Source organism: Staurois parvus, unplaced genomic scaffold (genome assembly GCF_062004578.1).
Source record: "Staurois parvus isolate SC_StPar_1 unplaced genomic scaffold, SC_StPar_1.0 ptg003050l, whole genome shotgun sequence".
Taxonomy (NCBI): Eukaryota; Metazoa; Chordata; class Amphibia; order Anura; family Ranidae; genus Staurois; species Staurois parvus.
In genome coordinates this window covers 231012-252249 of record NW_028320846.1, presented here as the reverse complement: position 1 = coordinate 252249, position 21238 = coordinate 231012, and the positions used below count along the sequence as shown (strand labels likewise).

General features: G+C 47.5%; 1 protein-coding gene across 1 annotated transcript; it reads left to right on the top strand.

Moving 5' to 3' along the window:
* Positions 1–440: 440 nt before the first annotated feature.
* KARS1 (lysyl-tRNA synthetase 1) lies at positions 441–17249 on the top strand (the record flags this gene model as incomplete). Its single annotated transcript, XM_089667133.1, has 10 exons — positions 441–627; positions 858–983; positions 1898–2017; positions 4356–4518; positions 11293–11466; positions 13238–13323; positions 15790–15875; positions 15970–16096; positions 16825–16968; positions 17056–17249. Coding segments are annotated over 10 exons (1297 nt in total), but the record flags the coding sequence as incomplete, so codon positions are not given.
* Positions 17250–21238: the final 3989 nt, after the last annotated feature.

Here is a 21238-nt window from a genome sequence, read left to right as displayed (position 1 = left end):
CTTGAGTGGAGGTCAGTGGAGGGATTGGCAGAGAGGGGTGGAGGACACTGAGTGGAGGTCAGTGGAGGGATTGGCAGAGGGGGGTGGAGGACACTGAGTGGAGGTCAGTGGAGGGATTGGCAGAGGGGGGTGGAGAACACTGAGTGGAGGTCAGTGGAGGGATTGGCAGAGGGGGGTGGAGGACACTGAGTGGAGGTCAGTAGAGGGATTGGCAGAGGGGGTGGAGGACACTGAGTGGAGGTCAGTGGAGGATTGGCAGAGGGGGGTGGAGGACACTGAGTGGAGGTCAGTGGAGGGATTGGCAGAGTTATTATGCAAGTTTTTTTTTTTATATTCTATTTCTAGTGCTTGGATTACATGCGTGTGCTGCACACTATATCATGCACTGAGGTGAAGCCTTTTCATGCCATGTAATGACCGTATCCTCCCCAACCCAACAGAGTTTACAAGTCTGAAGAAGCTTTTGCAGCAATCAATAACAAGCTCCGGAGGGGAGACATTATTGGAGTTCGGGGGAATCCTGGGAAAACCAAGAAGGGAGAACTAAGTATTATCCCCAAGGAGATGACGCTGCTGTCCCCCTGTCTGCACATGCTGCCACACCTGCACTTCGGTCTTAAAGACAAGGTACAGCACACGCACGGGCACAGGCACACCCTACCTGGCCGTCAGGCTGTCCTCTGTGTTTGGTCAGTTTCTTTACCTGATATCTGGTGAGAGCGATTCCCTGCCTCATTCTTCTCTGTTGCCCGGCATTTTGGGCAGAGGCCGGAATGTTCTCATGCATCGTGTGGAATGTTAAGGTTCAAGGCTTTCACCATCCATGATTGTCACAATTTGCTTTCTCTGACTTGCAGGAGACCAGATTCCGGCAGCGTTACCTGGATCTCATTCTCAATGATTATGTGCGGCAAAAGTTCATCACCAGAGCGAAAATCATCACCTACCTTCGCAAGTTTCTGGATGACTTGGGATTCCTTGAGGTAACGATTTTAAAGTGATTGTAAAGCTTTGGGTTTTTTTCTTTCTTTTATAGTAAAATTACAAACATATTATACTTACCTGCTCTGTGTAATGGTTTTGCACAGAGCAGCACCAATCCTCCTCTTCTCGGGTCCCCTACCGGTGTTCTTTGCTCCTCCCCTTTTCCAAGTGCTACATAGGAAACCACTTCTTATGGTGGAAGACATGCAGACGTGATCCTGAGCTGTGTGCATCTATCGCTCCTGGCTCCTCCTCTTCATCCATTGCCCCCATCGGAAGCTGCTTCCTATGGGGGCACTCATGCGGGCTGGCTTCCAAGCACCACCATCTGCGTCCATAGACCGAGGTGGGCACGGCCCCGCTCCCTCGTCATGAGTTTGACAGCAGCAGGAGCCGATCTGCCCTGTGAGGAGGTACAGTGCCGGGAGCAATCTACCTTTAGTAACAAGAGACACACCAACAGACAGTCCCATCAGGAGGAAAGGCTGCTAGAGACACCCCCCCCCCCCCCCCCACTGAGCTAATACACATAGACCCATACATCCCATAATAGTTTGCTCCTAAGTAAGACACACAATAGAACAATGGGATGCAGCCACATGGCATTAAACAATCTACATCCCCCCACCCCAATATTAGGACAGAACACCCTGTACCCCTAACAGGCACAGGGTGACTTACACATAAGAGGGATATGGGGAGCTGAGACAGGGGTCTCCCCACCTCTCCAAAGTGAGCTGGGTTCCATGGGGCCCCCCCACCCAATGTGACTCCCGTCACATCCTATCTTTATGAAATGACTACTCTTGATGTATTTAATGATTCTTTCTCTTCAAGGAATGGGCTGATGTTATAGATTGTGTATCGGCATGCTACATGTATTGGTCTAAGGATACGGTGTCTTCGTCAACAGATTGAGACTCCGATGATGAACGTTATTCCAGGAGGTGCCGTTGCCAAACCTTTTATCACGCATCACAATGAGCTGGGCATGGACCTGTATATGAGGATCGCTCCTGAGCTCTATCACAAGGTAAACATAACGTGCCCAGATCTGATGGTGTGCGGAGACACAGGATGGGTCACAATGTTTTTTCATTACAGATACTGTATACGGTCAGCATTGTGTAAATGACTTTATTGAAATATACACTATATTGCCAAAAGTATTGCCCCCCCCCCCTCCAAATCATGTGATTCAGGTGTTCCAATCCCTTCCATATCATGTGAATCAGGTGTTCCAATCCCCTCCAAATCAGGTGTTCCAATCCCCTCCAAATCATGTGAATCAGGTGTTCCAATCCCCTCCATATCATGTGATTCAGGTGTTCCAATCCCCTCCATATCATGTGATTCAGGTGTTCCAATCCCCTCCATATCATGTGATTCAGGTGTTCCAATCCCCTCCATATCATGTGATTCAGGTGTTACAATCCCTTCCATATCATGTGAATCAGGTGTTCCAATCCCCTCCAAATCATGTGATTCAGGTGTTCCAATCCCCTCCAAATCATGTGTTTCAGGTGTTCCAATCCCCTCCAAATCATGTGTTTCAGGTGTTCCAATCCCCTCCCAATCGTGATTCAGGTGTTCCAATCCCCTCCCAATCATGTGATTCAGGTGTTCCAATCCCCTCCCAATCATGTGATTCAGGTGTTCCAATCCCTCCCAATCATGTGATTCAGGTGTTCCAATCCCCTCCCAATCATGTGATTCAGGTGTTCCAATCCCTCCCAATCATGTGATTCAGGTGTTCCAATCCCCTCCAAATCATGTGATTCAGGTGTTCCAATCCCCTCCAAATCATGTGATTCAGGTGTTCCAATCCCCTCCCAATCATGTGATTCAGGTGCTCCAATCCCCTCCATGGACACAGGTGTATACAATCAAGCCCCTAGGCATGCAGGCTGCTTCTACAAACATTGGTGAAAGAATGGGTCGCTCTCAGGAGCTCAGTGACTCCAAGCGTGGTCCCGTGATAGGTGGCCACCTGGGCAATATGTCCATCCGTGACATTTCCTGGCTACTAAATATTCCACGCTCAACTGTTAGTGGGATTATAACAAAGTGGAAGCAACTGGGAACAACAGCAACTCAGCCACCAAGTGGTAGGCCACGTCTCATGACAGGGCGGGGTCAGCGCATGCTGAAGCGCACAGTGCGCAGAAGTCGCCAACTGTCTGCAGAGTCAATAGCTAAAGACCTCCAAACTTGGTGTGGCCTTCAGATGAGCCCAACAACAGTGCGTAGAGAGCTCCATGGAATGGGTTTCCATGGCCGAGCAGCTGCATCCAAGCCTTCCATCACCAAGTGCAATGCAAAGCGTCGGATGCCGTGGTGTAAAGCACGCCGCCACTGGACTCTAGAGCAGTGGAGACGTGTTCTCTGGAGTGACCAATCACGCTTCTCTGTCTGGCAATCTAATGGATGTGTCTGGGTTTGGTGGTTGCCAGGAGAACGGTACTTGCCTGACTGCATTGTGCCAAGTGTAAAGTTTGGTGGAGGGGGGATTATGGTGGGGGGTTGTTTTTCAGGGGTTGGGCTTGGCCCCCTAGTTCCAGTGAAGAACTCTTAAGGCGACATTTTTGACAATTTCATGCTCCCAACTTTGTGGGAAGAGTTTGGGGATGGCCCCTTCCTGTTCCAACATGACTGCCCACCAGTGCACAAAGCAAGGTCCATAAAGACATGGAGGAGCCAGTTTGGGGTGGAGGAACTTGACTGTCCTGCACAGAGTCCTGACCTCAACCCCATAGAACACCTTTGGGATGAATTAGAGCGGAGACTGCGAGCCAGGCCTCCTCCCCCGACATCAGTGCCTGACCTGACAAAGAGTTGAAGCTGTTATAGTTGAACCCTACGGACTAAGACTGGGGGGGCCATTAAAATTCATCTGCGTGGAAAGGGCGGGGCCAACTCAATATTGAACCCTACGGACTAAGACTGGGGGTAATTAAAGTTCAGTGGAAAGTCGGCCCAATACTTTTGGCAATATATTGTGTATGTGTCACTAGGCCTAGGGGTTCTGCACAGGTTCCAACATACGTCCAACAATTCCCAACTGTTGATTGCTGACACCACCGCCTGCTTCGTGTTCTTATTGGTCAGTAAGGACACTCTTCATAATAGGCCAAAGGGAATGCGCAAGTAATGACTATACAATCCCGGGAATTTTGTGTTCCATTCTTCAGTCACCTACTATATCCTTTTTTCTTAAGGTGAAATATCCAGGAACCAAAGAGGAAACACTGACTTAGTTAGACCTTTTTGGTTTTTGTTTTTTTTGTCATGCTGATTATACGAAGTTATTTACCGGTGCTAATGTAGGTCAAATTTGCCTGATTATGATGAATGGAAATGTTTTCTTACAGATGCTGGTGGTCGGAGGCATTGACCGTGTATACGAAGTGGGCAGGCAGTTCAGGAATGAAGGAATCGACATGACCCACAACCCAGAATTTACAACCTGTGAGTTTTATATGGCCTATGCAGATTACCACGACCTCATGGAAATCACCGAAAAACTGCTGTCAGGTAAGACTTTGCATTCTTCTATTTAGCATACACCGTGCCTGAGGGTAGAACAAATCTTAATGCCTAAGCACAATTTTGCAACTTTGACCTGTGTTAGTATAACCGTCCATATCATCACAACTACTTTGTACATCCGGGTGGATTATACCGCGTTTCTTTTTCAGGACAAATTGGGCTTTCATTTGGTGGTAAATGGTAATGGATATCTCTTGATTTTTTTTTTTTCTGGCCCAAAATAGTAAAAAAAAAAAAATTACTTTTAATTTAGCTGTGTGTTTCTACCATAACCTACCACCAAAGAACAACCCAAAATAAATTCTCCAGCTCTTGACGATTGCAGCGATACCATCTATGTGTAGATTACTTGTTGTTTGTACCCGTAGTACAAAAAACCTAAAACACACTGACACTTATACCAATTAAAAAAAAAAATCCTGACCTTTATTATTATTATACAGGATTTAAATTATGATTATTATTATACAGGATTTATATTATTATTATACAGGATTTATATTATTATTATTATACAGGATTTATATTATTATTATTATTATTATACAGGATTTAAATTATGATTATTATTATACAGGATTTATATTATTATTATACAGGATTTATATTATTATTATTATACAGGATTTATATTATTATTATTATACAGGATTTATATTATTATTATTATACAGGATTTAAATTATGATTATTATTATACAGGATTTAAATTATGATTATTATTATACAGGATTTATATTATTATACATGATTTATATTATTATTATTATACAGGATTTATATTATTATTATACATGATTTATATTATTATTATTATTCAGGATTTATATTATTATTATTATACAGGATTTATATTATTATACAGGATTTATATTATTATTATTATACAGGATTTATGGCGCCGACAGTTTGCTCAGCGCTTTACATTATAGTGGGAGGCAATACAGTAACAATACAGTTCAATGCAAGAGGGATTTGAGGGCCTGATCATTGGAGCTTACAATCTAGGAGGGAGGGGCTAGTGGTACAAAAGGTAGTAACTGTGGGGGATGGACTGGTTGGAAGAGTAGAAGATTCCATTATTAGCTGAGGGCAGGATAGGCTTCCCTGAAGAGAGGTTTTCAGAGATCGCCTAAAAGTGAGCAGAGTAGGAGATAGTCTGATAGATTGGGGTAGAGAGTTCAAGAGGATGGGGGAAGCCCTGGAGAAGTCCTGGTGACAAGCATGGGAGGAGGAGACAAGGGAGCTAGAGAGCAGGAGGTCTTGCGAGGAGCGGAGAGTACGGTTTGGGTGATATTTAGAGACAAGGTCGGTGATGTAATTTGTTGCGGAGTTACGAACGGCTTTATACGTCAGTGTAAGTGTTTTGAATTTTATCTGTTGGGCAACTGGAAGATAGTGGAGGGATTGGCAGAGAGGGATGGAGGACACTGAATGGAGGTCAGTGGAGGGATTGGCAGAGAGGGGTGGAGGACACTGAGTGGAGGCCAGTGGAGGGATTGGCAGAGAGGGGTGGAGGACACTGAGTGGAGGCCAGTGGAGGGATTGGCAGAGAGGGGTGGCAGATACAGAATGGTTGGTTAGTAAGGTGGATGAGTCTGGCAGCAGCATTCATGATAGACTGAAGAGGGGATAGCCTGTGATGAGGTAGACCAATGAGGAGGGAGTTACAATAGTCAAGGCGAGATATAACAAGGGAGTGAATAAGTAGTTTAGTGGTTTCCGGGGTTAGGAACGGGCGTATCCTGGAGGTGTTGCGGAGGTTGGAGATGTTGTGGAGGTGAAGTCTACAAGATTTGGACAGTGATTGGATTTGGGGCTGAAAGGACAGATGAGAGTCTAGGATTACACCCAGTACCCTGGCATGAGGGGAGGGACTGATAGTGTTGTTGATCTTGATGGAGAAGTCGGGGGGGGGGGGGGGGCACGGGCTGGGGTGAATACTAAGAGCTCTGTATTGGAAAGATTGAGTTTGAGGAAGTGGAGTGACATCCATGCCGATGTCACTTAGTAGGCTAGTAATGCGAGAGGAGACTGAAGGGGTGAGGTGAGGGGTAGAAAGATAGATTTGTGTGTCATCAGCATAGAGGTGGTAATTGAAGCCGTGAGAGTGTATGAGTTGGCCAAGGGAGGAGGTGTAGATGGAGAAGAGAAGTGGTCCGAGGACAGAGCCTTCAGGGACCCCAACAGAGAGAGGGAGTGAAGGGGAGGTGGCAGCATTATAGGTAACACTGAAGGAGCGTTGTGATAGGTAGGAGGAGAACCAGGAGAGAGCAGAATCTCTGAGGACCAAGAGAGTAGAGTTTTTTGAGGAGGAGGGGATGGTCAACCGTGTCAAAAGCCGCCGCGGAGAGGTCGAGTAGTAGGAGTATTGAATAGTGGCCATTGGTTTTAGCAGTTAGATCATTAGTGAGTCTTAGTAGGGCAGTTTCAGTGGAGTGTAGAGGGCGGAAGCCAGACTGTAGGGGGTCAGGAAGATTGTTGTTGGTGAGGTGGGAACTCAGGTGATTGTAGACTAAGCGTTCTAGGAGTTTAGAGGTAAATGGCAGCAGGGAGATGGCTCTTAGGTTGTTCAGGTTGGTGGGGTCCAGGGAGGGTTTTTTAAGTATGGGAGTGATGTGCGCGTGCTTTAGGGGGAGGGGAATGTGCCAGTAGAGAGGGAAAGATTGAAGATGTGAGTGAGGGAGCATAGGATGGAAGAAGAGGGTGACAGTAGTAGTTGTGAGGGGACAGGGTCCAGGGGGCAGGTGGTGAGGCGGGCTTCTGAGAAAACCTTAGTGACCTCTTCGGTAGTAGCAAGGTCAAAAGAGGAAAGTGTTGAGGGAGGTTTAGTGTGAGGGATGCTAGGTGGGTTGGAAGTCTGAGCAGTGGCAAAGTCCCTAGGAATTGCATCAATCTTGTTTTTTAAGTGGTTTGCAATCTCGTGGGCAGTGAGTGAGGTACTGGGTGGAGGCGTAAAAAGTAGAGAGTTAAAAGTAGAGAAGAGCCGCTGAGGACTGGAGGAGAAGGTATTAATGAGAGTAACAAAGTAGGCTTGTTTGGCAGCGCGAAGGGAGGAAGTGTATGTTAAGAAGGCAGATTTATATCGGGTGAACGCTTGGTGGGATTTGGTTTTACGCCATAATCACTCCAGCACACGACTATGTCGTTTGAGGTTTCGGGTGTGGTCAGTCTGCCAAGGTTGTACCGGTCGGGGCCTGATGCTTCATGTTGTTGGAGGAGCAAGCGAGTCTAAAGTGTCTGAAAGCGAATTGTTGTAGACAGCAGTGGCCAGGTCAGGGCAGGACAGGGGACCTTTACCCAAACACTTACCCTGTCACTGACCTAGATCAAACCTTGATCTAGATATTTTTCTATATTTTTCCTTTTATTTTTTTAATATTTTATCTTTTTTTAACATTTTTTTCCCTCTATGCCAGGAGTTAGATACAATGTACAATAGGATGTATATAATGATAAAATGTATAATGGAATGTATATAATGATACAATGTATAATAGGATGTATATAATGATACAATGTATAATAGGATGTATATAATGATACAATGTATAATGGGATGTATATAATGATACAATGTATAATAGGATGTATATAATGATTCAATGTATAATAGGATGTATATAATGATTCAATGTATAATGGGATGTATATAATGATACAATGTATAATGGGATGTATATAATGATACAATGTATAATAGGATGTATATAATGATACAATGTATAATGGAATGCATATAATGATACAATGTATAATGGGATGTACAGTCGGGTCCATAAATATTGGGACATCGACACATTTATAACATTTTTGGCTCTATACACCACCACAATGGATTTGAAATGAAACGAACAAGATGTGCTTTAACTGCAGACTGTCAGCTTTAATTTGAGGGTATTTACATCCAAATCAGGTGAACAGTGTAGGAATTACAACAGTTTGCATATGTGCCTTCCACTTGTTAAGGGACCAAAAGTAATGGGACAATTGGCTTCTCAGCTGTTCCATGGCCAGGTGTGTGTTATTCCCTCATTATCTCAATTACGATGAGCAGATAAAAGGTCCAGAGTTCATTTCAAGTGTGCTATTTGCATTTGGAATCTGTTGCTGTCAACTCTCAATATGAGATCCAAAGAGCTGTCACTATCAGTGAAGCCATCATTAGGCTGAAAAAAACAAAACAAACCCATCAGAGAGATAGCAAAAACATTAGGCGTGGCCAAAACAACTGTTTGGAACATTCTTAAAAAGAAGGAACGCACCGGTGAGCTCAGCAACACCAAAAGACCCGGAAGACCACGGAAAACAACTGTGGTGGATGACCGAAGAATTCTTTCCCTGGTGAAGAAAACACCCTTCACAACAGTTGGCCAGATCAAGAACACTCTCCAGGAGGTAGGTGTATGTGTGTCAAAGTCACCAATCAGGAGAAGACTTCACCAGAGTGAATACAGAGGGTTCACCACAAGATGGAAACCATTGGTGAGCCTCAAAAACAGGAAGGCCAGATTAGAGTTTGCCAAACGACATGTAAAAAAGCCTTCACAGTTCTGGAACAACATCCTATGGACAGATGAGACCGACATCAACTTGTACCAGAGTGATGGGAAGAGAAGAGTATGGAGAAGGAACTGCTCATGATCCTAAGCAGACCACCTCATCAGTGATCATGGTGGTGGTAGTGTCATGGCGTGGGCATGTATGGCTGCCAATGGAACTGCTTCTCTTGTATTTATTGATGATGTGACTGCTGACAGAAGCAGCCGGATGAATTGTGAAGTGTTTCGGGAATATTATCTGCTCATATTCAGCCAAATGCTTCACAACTCATTGAACGCTTCACAGTGCAGATGGACAATGACCCAAAGCAGACTGCAAAAGACACCAAAGAAGTGGAATGTTCTGCAATGGCCAAGTCCATCACCTGACCTGAATCCGATTGAGCATTTCACTTGCTGAAGACAAAACTGAAGGGAAAATGCCCCAAGAACAAGCAGGAACTGAAGACAGTTGCAGTAAAGGCCTGGCAGAGCATCACCAGGGATGAAACCCAGCGTCTGGGGATGTCTATGCGTTCCACACTTCAGGCTGTAATTGACTGCAAAGGATTTGCAACCAAGTATTAAAAAGTGAAAGTTTGATTTATGATTATTATTCTGTCCCATTACTTTTGGTCCCTTAACAAGTGGGAGGCACATATGCAAACTGTTGTAATTCCTACACCGTTCACCTGATTTGGATGTAAATACCCTCAAATTAAAGCTGACAGTCTGCAGTTAAAGCACATCTTGTTCGTTTCATTTCAAATCCATTGTCTTGGTATATAGAGCCACAAATGTTAGAATTGTGTCGATGTCCCAATATTTATGGACCTGACTGTATATAATGATACAATGTATAATAGGATGTATATAATGATACAATGTATAATAGGATGTATATAATGATACAATGTATAATAGGATGTATATAATGATACAATGTATAATAGGATGCATACAATGATACAATGTATAATAGGATGCATATAATGATACAATGTATAATAGGATGCATATAATGATACAATGTATAATAGGATGCATATAATGATACAATGTATAATAGGATGCATATAATGATACAATGTATAATAGGATGCATATAATGATACAATGTATAATAGGATGTATATAATGATACAATGTATAATAGGATGCATATAATGATACAATGTATAATAGGATGTATATAATGATACAATGTATAATAGGATGCATATAATGATACAATGTATAATAGGATGCATATAATGATACAATGTATAATAGGATGCATATAATGATACAATGTATAATAGGATGCATATAATGATACAATGTATAATAGGATGCATATAATGATACAATGTATAATAGGATGCATATAATGATACAATGTATAATAGGATGCATATAATGATACAATGTATAATAGGATGTATATAATGATACAATGTATAATAGGATGTATATAATGATACAATGTATAATAGGATGCATATAATGATACAATGTATAATAGGATGCATATAATGATACAATGTATAATAGGATGCATATAATGATACAATGTATAATAGGATGCATATAATGATACAATGTATAATGGAATGTATAGAATGATACAATGTATAATGGGATGTATATAATGATACAATGTATAATAGGATGCATATAATGATACAATGTATAATGGAATGTATAGAATGATACAATGTATAATGGGATGTATATAATGATACAATGTATCTCTCTTCTCCATTCATAGGGAGAAAAAAAACCCCAAGGGGGCCGGGCTGTACAGTGACTGATCACCGTGATAGCCATACAGAGAGGCTATCACAGCGATCATGTGACCTGGAATCAGGAGTCCTGGGTCCTGATCGCTAGAACGGGACCTGGTGCTCTGTGACACCGCGGTCTTTGTGCTGGGAGCACGCCGTATGGCACAAAGACAAGTACGCAAATATGGGGCCCCCATGGAAAAAAGCCCAGTTCTGCGATATTTGTGTGACGACGGCGTGAAAGGGTTAAACTCAAATTTAAGCCCCAAGCTTTTCATACCTTTTTGGAGCCCTTCATAGCCTTTATATCTTCTGTGTAGCTATGTAAAGTGTTCTTTTTTTAAAAGCTCCTAAAGTGTAATTAAAGGCAAAACTAATAGTGGCCGGTGAGGGTATATTGAACCACAAGCCGTGAAGATGATTTTCATGTTAATCTTCTGTTTGTCTTGCAGGGATGGTTAAGCACATACATGGCGGTTACAAAATCACATATCACCCGGACGGACCTGAAGGACCGAGCCAGGAAATAGATTTCACCCCTCCATTCAGAAGAATCAGCATGGTGCATGAGCTGGAGAAAGTCCTGGGAAAGAAACTCCCTGCAACAGACCAGTTTGATACTGAAGGTAATGGCCGCTGAAACAAATTCTCCGGTTATATTTACACTGTATGCATGACTTGCGTTTTTTCTGCATAAAAAAAAAAATTCACATGGAAAACCATTTTTATTTTTTCTGTTCTGTCTCTCCAATCTAAGCATTGATAGTGTGATCTCTGTAACTTACAGTTGTGATGAGATAGCGATAACTTCAACCTCAGTTGGATACCACAGTCAGTGACTCAATGAGATATCTTGTAGTTCTTGTGATGCTTATTCCATAAACTGAGAGAATCTTACAACAATGAACATCTGATAGGTCAAAAGATCATAATGTGCTCTGCTTCATGACATGAGGCTAGAAGCTGCAATGCATTACTGGGAAGGGGGAGGATATCTATACAGCATTAACTAAACCAAAGGAAAGGGAGGAGCAGAGACAAGATATAGAGAACACTTAAAGGCATATGACAGTCATGTGAAACAGGACATTTTCTCTGTGCCTTATTCACACTGCAATGGTGATGTGATGTGCATATTTCTGCTTTGGAATGTAAAGCATGTCGCTGCGCTACAACGCAACACACCATGGAGGCATGAATAACGTGTCATATGACAATTACACAAAAACCCCAAAAAGCTCAGACGCTAGCTAGCTCATTTGCCAAGAGAAAGCTCAAGTTAGGAATCTTTTATAACTAATAATTATATAAATCATTCCTCTCTTAGGGCCCTTGGGGTCCACAATCTCATTGTTACATACAGCAAGCTGAAACACAATGCTGCCATCACATTTGGTCCTTCGTGTTACTAAATTCCGGACCCCGCATTCACTATATCTGCTCTCCCCGGACCCCGCATTCGCTATATCCGCTCTCCCCGGACCCCGCATTCACTATATCTGCTCTCCCTGGACCCCGCAATCACTGTGTCCGCTCTCCCCGGACCCCGCATTCACTGTATCCGCCCTTACCGGACCCCCGCATTCACTATATCCGCTCTCCCCGGACCCCCGCATTCACTATATCCGCTCTCCCCGGACCCCGCATTCACTATATCTGCTCTCCCCGGACCCCGCAATCACTGTGTCCGCTCTCTCCGGACCCCGCATTCACTGTATCCGCCCTTACCGGACCCCGCATTCGCTATATCCGCCCTTACCGGACCCCGCATTCGCTATATCCGCTCTCCCCGGACCCCGCATTCGCTATATCCGCTCTCCCCGGACCCCGCATTCGCTATATCCGCTCTCCCCGGACCCCGCATTCGCTATATCCGCTCTCCCCGGACCCCGCATTCGCTGTGTCCGCTCTCCCCGGACCCCGCATTCGCTGTGTCCGCTCTCCCCGGACCCCGCATTCGCTGTATCCGCTCTCCCCGGACCCCGCATTTGCTGTATCCGCTCTCCCCGGACCCCGCATTTGCTGTATCCGCTCTCCCCGGACCCCGCATTTGCTGTATCCGCTCTCCCCGGACCCCGCATTTGCTGTATCCGCTCTCCCCGGACCCCGCATTTGCTGTATCCGCTCTCCCCGGACCCCGCATTCGCTGTATCCGCTCTCCCCGGACCCCGCATTTGCTGTATCCGCTCTCCCCAGACCCCGCATTCGCTGTATCCGCTCTCCCCGGACCCCGCATTCGCTGTATCCGCTCTCCCCGGACCCCGCATTCACTGTATCCGCTGATTGGCCTGTGCTGATCACATGTATCCTCCCCCAAAAAAAACCTCTATCAATACAATTTTTTTTTTTTCTTTTTATTGGACTTCGGTATTAATCAGTTATTGTTTGTTCTTCCAGAGACACGCAAGCTGCTGGATAACATCTGCGCAGAGAAGGATGTTGAATGCTCACCTCCGAGGACGACTGCAAGACTGCTGGACAAGGTAGGCTTCCTACCGTAATACCTCGTGTGAAAAAAACCGCCTTTCTCGGTGGCGCTGTGAACACTCAACCAAAAGCATGTGTACATCAAATATATATATAATCCAAAAAACATCCTTAACATCTGCGCAGAGAAGGATGTTGAATGCTCACCTCCGAGGACGACTGCAAGACTGCTGGACAAGGTAGGCTTCCTACCGTAATACCTCGTGTGAAAAAAACCGCCTTTCTCGGTGGCGCTGTGAACACTCAACCAAAAGCATGTGTACATCAAATATATATATAATCCAAAAAACATCCTTAACCTCCCCGGCGGTCTAACCAATAATTTTGAATGTCAAAGCGTTACATTGTTTTGCATGGAAATATGTTGTTTTATATTGTAGGCCTGTAATTCTTAGGAATAACTCACTGAAATCTGTCCGAACAAGAGTCTAGTAAACATCCCGGGGAGGATAACGTTTGAAACACGAAACCATAAATTATAATATAATAATACATTTAATTCAATAATATAATCAAACCAAAAACACTGAAATGTGAAATAGAGCGCCAAGTTGGCCCATCGCTGAGCTCAGTCGCAGAATCGTTTTCAGTGTCTGATGAGGAATTTCCCCCACCAATCATTATCACTCAATTCTGCAAGTGGTTCTGATTTACTATCGCTGTTCTCTAGCCGGTCTAAAACCGCGTCTGACCTAAAGGGACGCTTTTTGGACGCCATGGACGTTTCTCAGTTTCCAGGCAGAAAGAACGGTAAAAATGGAGGCAGGGCGCAGGACAAAGCAATCGGGACACAACTGAGGTGAAATGGATTGATACAGGAATGTGACGTCGGACTTCTCAAGTCAAGGCGCCAAGAGGCTGCATATTTGTGTGCACTCAGCATCTAGGGGTTAAAATGGTTGTGAAGCTTTTGGGGTTTTTTTTTTGTTTCAATTAAAATAACAAACATGTTCTACTTACCTGCTCGAGTTTTGCACAGAGCAGCTCCGATCCTCCCTCCTCTTGTCGGGTCCCACGCGGGCACTCCTGGCCCCTCCCTCCTCTTGTCGGGTCCGACGCGGGCACTCCTGGCCCCTCCCTCCTCTTGTCGGGTCCCACGCGGGCACTCCTGGCCCCTCCCTCCTCTTGTCGGGTCCCATGCCGACACTCCTGGCCCCTCCTTCCTCTTCTCGGGTCCCGCGCCGGCACTCCTGGCCCCTCCCTCCTCTTCTCGGGTCCCGCGCCGGCACTCCTGGCCCCTCCCTCCTCTTCTCGGGTCCCGCGCCGGCACTCCTGGCCCCTCCCTCCTCTTCTCGGGTCCCGCGCCGGCACTCCTGGCCCCTCCCTCCTCTTCTCGGGTCCCGCGCCGGCACTCCTGGCCCCTCCCTCCTCTTCTCGGGTCCCGCGCCGGCACTCCTGGCCCCTCCCTCCTCTTCTCGGGTCCCGCGCCGGCACTCCTGGCCCCTCCCTCCTCTTCTCGGGTCCCGCGCCGGCACTCCTGGCCCCTCCCGCCTCTTCTCGGGTCCCGCCCCGACACTCCTGGCCCCTCCCGCCTCTTCTCGGGTCCCGCCCCGACACTCCTGGCCCCTCCCTCCTCTTCTCGGGTCCCGCCCCGACACTCCTGGCCCCTCCCTCCTCTTCTCGGGTCCCGCCCCGACACTCCTGGCCCCTCCCTCCTCTTCTCGGGTCCCGCCCCGACACTCCTGGCCCCTCCCTCCTCTTCTCGGGTCCCGCCCCGACACTCCTGGCCCCTCCCTCCTCTTCTCGGGTCCCGCCCCGACACTCCTGGCCCCTCCCTCCTCTTCTCGGGTCCCGCCCCGACACTCCTGGCCCCTCCCTCCTCTTCTCGGGTCCCGCCCCGACACTCCTGGCCCCTCCCTCCTCTTCTCGGGTCCCGCCCCGACACTCCTGGCCCCTCCCTCCTCTTCTCGGGTCCCGCCCCGACACTCCTGGCCCCTCCCTCCTCTTCTCGGGTCCCGCCCCGGCACTCCTGGCCCCTCCCTCCTCTTCTCGGGTCCCGCCCCGGCACTCCTGGCCCCTCCCTCCTCTTCTCGGGTCCCGCCCCGGCACTCCTGGCCCCTCCCTCCTCTTCTCGGGTCCTGCGCCGGCACTCCTGGCCCCTCCCTTCCAGTGGACCCAGAGCAAGCAACTTGCCCCAGAGCTGGCCCTCTATGTCCATAAGACACTCCGAGTGTGGCTCGGCCTCGGTATTGGTCCAAAGGTGTTTACCTCATACATAGCAGTGTGTTTGAATGTTGAGGATCCTTGGTAAACCATTTTGTTAACTTGAAAAGGTCCCTAGAGGGAGTAACACTGTCCAGTCCTGGATGAATAAAGTTGCTTAAAGCTTGAAAAAAAAAAAAAAAAAGTACTTTCACATCAGTAAATGTAATAAACGTAAAGTTAAGAAAGGTTTGAGTCCTTAAATCTGTGAAAATGTCGTCATTCCTAAGCAATACCTTTTGTTTTTTTGTGTTTTCCAGTTGGTCGGTGAATTCCTGGAGGTAACATGTATCAATCCAACTTTTATTATTGACCATCCTCAGATCATGAGCCCGCTGGCCAAGTGGTAGGAATCTTTCCTGATCTCTTCAGAAACTTTTTCTTTTTATTTGCTTGCTTTCCTTGTTGGCGACATTGATGTGACGTTGTTTGTGTGTCAGGCATCGGTCAGAGAAGGGACTGACGGAAAGATTTGAGCTCTTTGTCATGAAGAAAGAGATTTGCAACGCCTACACTGAGATGAACGACCCGATCCGACAGAGAGAGCTGTTCGAAGATCAAGCAAAAGTAATTGCGACCGAATCGCACAGAAACTTTCTTCGATGACCCCGCGTTCGCTGTGTCCGCTCTCCCCGGACCCCGCGTTCGCTGTGTCCGCTCTCCCCGGACCCCGCGTTCGCTGTGTCCGCTCTCCCCGTACCCCGCGTTCGCTGTGTCCGCTCTCCCCGGACCCCGCGTTCGCTGTGTCCGCTCTCCCCGGACCCCGCGTTCGCTGTGTCCGCTCTCCCCGGACCCCGCGTTCGCTGTGTCCGCTCTCCCCGGACCCCGCGTTCGCTGTGTCCGCTCTCCCCGGACCCCGCGTTCGCTGTGTCCGCTCTCCCCGGACCCCGCGTTCGCTGTGTCCGCTCTCCCCGGACCCCGCGCTCGCTGTGTCCGCTCTCCCCGGACCCCGCGCTCGCTGTGTCCGCTCTCCCCGGACCCCGCGCTCGCTGTGTCCGCTCTCCCCGGACCCCGCGCTCGCTGTGTCCGCTCTCCCCGGACCCCGCGCTCGCTGTGTCCGCTCTCCCCGGACCCCGCGCTCGCTGTGTCCGCTCTCCCCGGACCCCGCGCTCGCTGTGTCCGCTCTCCCCGGACCCCGCGCTCGCTGTGTCCGCTCTCCCCGGACCCCGCGTTCTCTCTATCCGGTTGGGTGGGTAGGGTTGGGGGGGGGTAGGGTAGGGTTGGGGGAAGGGGACAGTAGGGGTAGATTGATCCTCTACAAATGTGATATAAATTATTTTCTTGGGCTTCCACAGGCCAAGGCAGAGGGTGACGACGAGGCCATGTTCATCGATGAAAACTTCTGCACTGCCCTGGAGTATGCGCTGCCCCCTACAGCTGGATGGGGAATGGGCATTGACCGCCTTACCATGTTTTTAACCGACTCAAACAACATCAAGGTATGTCGGGGTTGGGGAGGAGATCCGGCCTTCATGTGGGCTTGTTCTTCTCCCAGGTACCTAATACCCGCCTGTCTATTCTTCCAGGAGGTGCTGCTGTTTCCCGCCATGAAACCTGAAGACAATAAGAAGGAGTCTGCACCCAGCCAGGGCTCTGGAACGTCCGTGTGACCTCGCTGACCTGTCGGCTTTTATGGTGTTTAATGAGGTTTGTCCGGGGCCCGGTCTGCACCCAGATACGGCTCATTCTGCTTTATACTGAAAATAAATTATAAAACTACCGTGCCTGGAGTAGTCCCTTTTTTTTTTTTTTTTTTTTTTTTTTTTTCCTTTCTCTGTAGATCCACAATTAAAAGGCTGCCTTGCTCAACTGCCATTTCCTTGTCCAGTGAGAATGCTCTTGTTAGGGTCAATCCACACTCTATGCAGTGACAGACGTTTTACGGCTTTGTACTGCAGGGACACAATGCTATCCTGCGGTACGCTGCATCGTGGTGCTGTAAAATGCAAACAAATCTGCATTTAATCGCAGCGCAGCTCACTGCCCTGCATTGCGGTGCATGAAATGTACGTTTTGCACACTTCGCATAAAGTTTATACAAAGGAAAAAAAGGGAGCCGTGTGATGTGCTGAATCACGCCCCACACTGCCCCCTACCGCTGCCAGCAGTGCAGAGTGGCCGGAGCGGTGACAATGACACGCATGAAGGTGGGGGGCGGTAAATGAAAGCTGGCATATTTTTTTGAGAAGTGGTTGTAAAGGTGAGACCCTTTTTTACCTTAGTACATTTTTGCTTTAACCACTTCCCGTCCAGCCGTTGTATATAAACAACCGGATGGTGGCACTGCAGAGTCTGGTGGCTGTTTATAAACGGCCTCCCCGCCCCCTGCTTGTGTGCACTCCCTCGGAAATTATTGCTTTTACAGCCTTTATGGGTGTAAAAAAACAAAATCTTCATCACCCCCCACAAGTAGTACAGTGTCACCATGGTGACCTGTACTGCTAGGGTGACAGTATGTAAAAAAAGAAATAATGTAAAAAAAATATTTTTTACAATTATAATTTTTGGTTATAAATAGAGATGAGCGAAGTATTCAAAAATTCGATTCGACTGATTCGGCGAATTCGAGGAATAAATTCGATTTGAGTCGAATATATTCGCAGCGAATTTAACTTATAAAAGGGTGTTTCTAGGCTTCAGAGAGCCTTTATATTAGTGCAGAACACTGTACCTTTAATTTAAATGCCCTTGGAGTCTGCTGGGGAAGAGAAATAATACTGTCAGTCAGTATGACATGCAGATGAGTGCCGTCGATCTTAGAATCACCGCACACTTCACTCATTTGGGCAGTCACGGGGCCAAAACCAGAGTGTGGAGCCACAGTGTGGCGGTGGAGGCAGCAGCAATGGGAGGCCATACAGCACCCTATGACAAAATGGAACCCACCAGCAGTGTGAGGAGACCTGAAAGTGGCACATGGCAGAGTGTGGCGATGGAGACAGCAGCAATGGGAGGCCGTACAGGGACCCATGACAGATTACGGGCCTGGCAGCAGCATGAGGAGGTGGTACAGGGGCCCATGGCAGATTAGGGGCCTGGCAGCAGCTATGGGAGGCCCGTAATCTGCCAGCACCCTATGACAAAATGGAACCCACCAGCAGTGTGAGGAGACAAGTGGCACATGTTTGGGGCATGATTCATGGTGGATTTAGTCAGTTGTGTCAGGAACTGGTGGTTTGAAATCCAGACTAATCCACGCCTGATTCATTTTCACAAACGTGAGTCTCTCCACACTTTGGGTGGACAGTCGTGTCCTCCGCGGAGTTACAATACCTCCTGCCGCACTAAACACGCGCTCCGATGCCACGCTACTGGCCGGGCATGACAGCCTTTCAAGGGCAAATTATGCTAGTTGGGGCCAAAGGTCAAGTTTCGTTGCCCAGTAGTCAAGGGGATTGTCTACCTCGGTTGGCAGGGTGCTGTCCAAGTAGGCCCAAGCCTGTTGTTTGAGGTCCTGCTCCAGGTCCACCTGATGCTGCTGCGGCTGGTTAGTAGTTTCCTCACTGCGCTGGTGAAGAAAGCTACTCATCATCGACTGCAGACTGAGGCAGCCGCTGCTGGTGGAGCTGCCACTGCTCCTACCACCCCACCCCTCCCCTGCTGCCATGGCAGCGGAACGCGAGCGCACAGGGCCCACAGTGTCTGAGGATGGACGTTGGCGCAGACAGGCAGAGACCAGCTGACTACATAGGTGGTTTTTATAGTACGTTATTTTGGCCTCCCTCTCAGCAGGTGTGAAAAAGGCCACCATTTTTGAACGGTAGCGAGGGTCCAACAAGGTGGACAGCCAAAAGTCATCCCTCTGTCTGATGGTTATTATTCGGCTGTCGCTACGCAAGCAACCGAGCATGCTATGGGCCATTTGTGCCAAGGAATGCGAGGGACTCCCTGCCTCCATCTCCACAGCATACTGCCACGGTGCGTCTGGGTCCTCTGTCTCCTCCTCCTCCTCTACCAGATGCTCCTGCTCCTCCACTCCTGTCCGCTGAGTGGAAAAACCACCCATTTCACTCAATAATTCCTGAGCACAAATGTCCTCCTCTACCTCCTCCTCTTCTTCCTGTCCTGCCCCCACAGGGGTCATGTGGCGTTGAGATCTGTGCGCCACGTCTACCGCACCCTGACCAGCCATTGTTAACAGCATTTGTTCCAGGACGTGCAACAGAGGAATGACGTCGTTCATCCCATAGTCCTGCCGACTCACGAATAGCGTGGCCTCCTCAAAGGGCCTGAGCAAGCGGCAGGTGTCACGCATGAGCTGCCAATGGCTGACATCGAAGTTACACAGGGGAGTACCTTTATCCGCTTGTAACATCAGGAAATCGGTGATGGCCTTTCGCTGTTCGTAAAGGCGGTCTAACATGTGTAGGGTTGAATTCCACCTTGTTGCAACGTCTCAGATCAGGCGATGCTGTGGAATTCCGTTCTGCCGCTGCAGCTCAAGGAGGGTGTGCTTTGCGGTGTAGGAATGGCTGAAATGCATGCAAAGTTTACGTGACATTTTAAGGATGTCTTGCAGTGGGATGGTGGATTTTAGGAACCGCTTGACAACCAGATTGAACACGTGAGCCATGCATGGCGCATGGCACAACCTTCCTTGACGCAGAGCAGACACCATGTTCTTTCCGTTATAGTGGTGTAACCCTCCTGCGCTCCAAGTATGTGTTTAAAATTATTAAACCAAAGTAAATGTATAAACCCCAAAAGAGCTGCTAGCATTAAATCATATACCAGTGATCAAGTGAATATAAACCATAAAGAATGCTGCGCTACATTCAAAACAATTATGTGAATGTGGGATCCAACATCTCAAATCAAAAATGTGACAATAATAATAACAATATAAATCTATACGTGCTTGCTGATAATCAAATATCAAATAAATCACCCAAAAGATGAGAAACACAAAGCTGTATCTATACGTATGTGCATGAACAAAGGAATATACATACATATAATTAAATCACACGTGCATATTGTGAAGTGAAAAAATAACCATAATAATGGTACACGCAAACTCAAAGTCCAAAAATAGAATGTTGTAGGTGAACAAAACAGTAAACGGTGCTTCCAAATAATACTGTTAGTGACCACAGGTGAAGAAAATTCGTGCAGGTATCTGGGTGTATATAGATCTTATGAATCCAACCACCTTCTGGATTAGCCTCTCACCTCATCCCTTCGACCCTTGCGGATCAAAGAGCAGTAATGGATCCCTCTCACAGATCCTCCAGGCACCAAAGCACTCCAAAACCGCTTTTCAGGATATAATATTCCCACTCAGGCTCTTCTCCAGGAAAAGTTGAAATATCAATCTCTCAGAATGAGACAAAGGAATCCTCCCATAGTGTAGTATATTTATTATACCATAGGAACATGTAATATCTTATAAAAACGAACTTACGTAGCAGCCAGTCCACACTAGAACCTCATGCTTTCAGATGAGGATATATCTGTTGGGTGTACAGTTGAATACACAGGTGTACCAAGATGGCCGCCACGCCGGAAATACGTCACCGCGCTACGCGGTACGGGCGTAGCGCTACGGGGCGTATTTCCGGGGCGTAAATTGCCACACCGCCGAGTAGGAAACTTTGCCCCCGCTACTCCTCACTGGCTGACTGCTGCTTCCGCCGTGCACACCGGCACCACTACTGGCCGTGGTGGTAGGCTGCAGTGGAGCTGGTGCTGTACTCCGTGGCCGTTTGC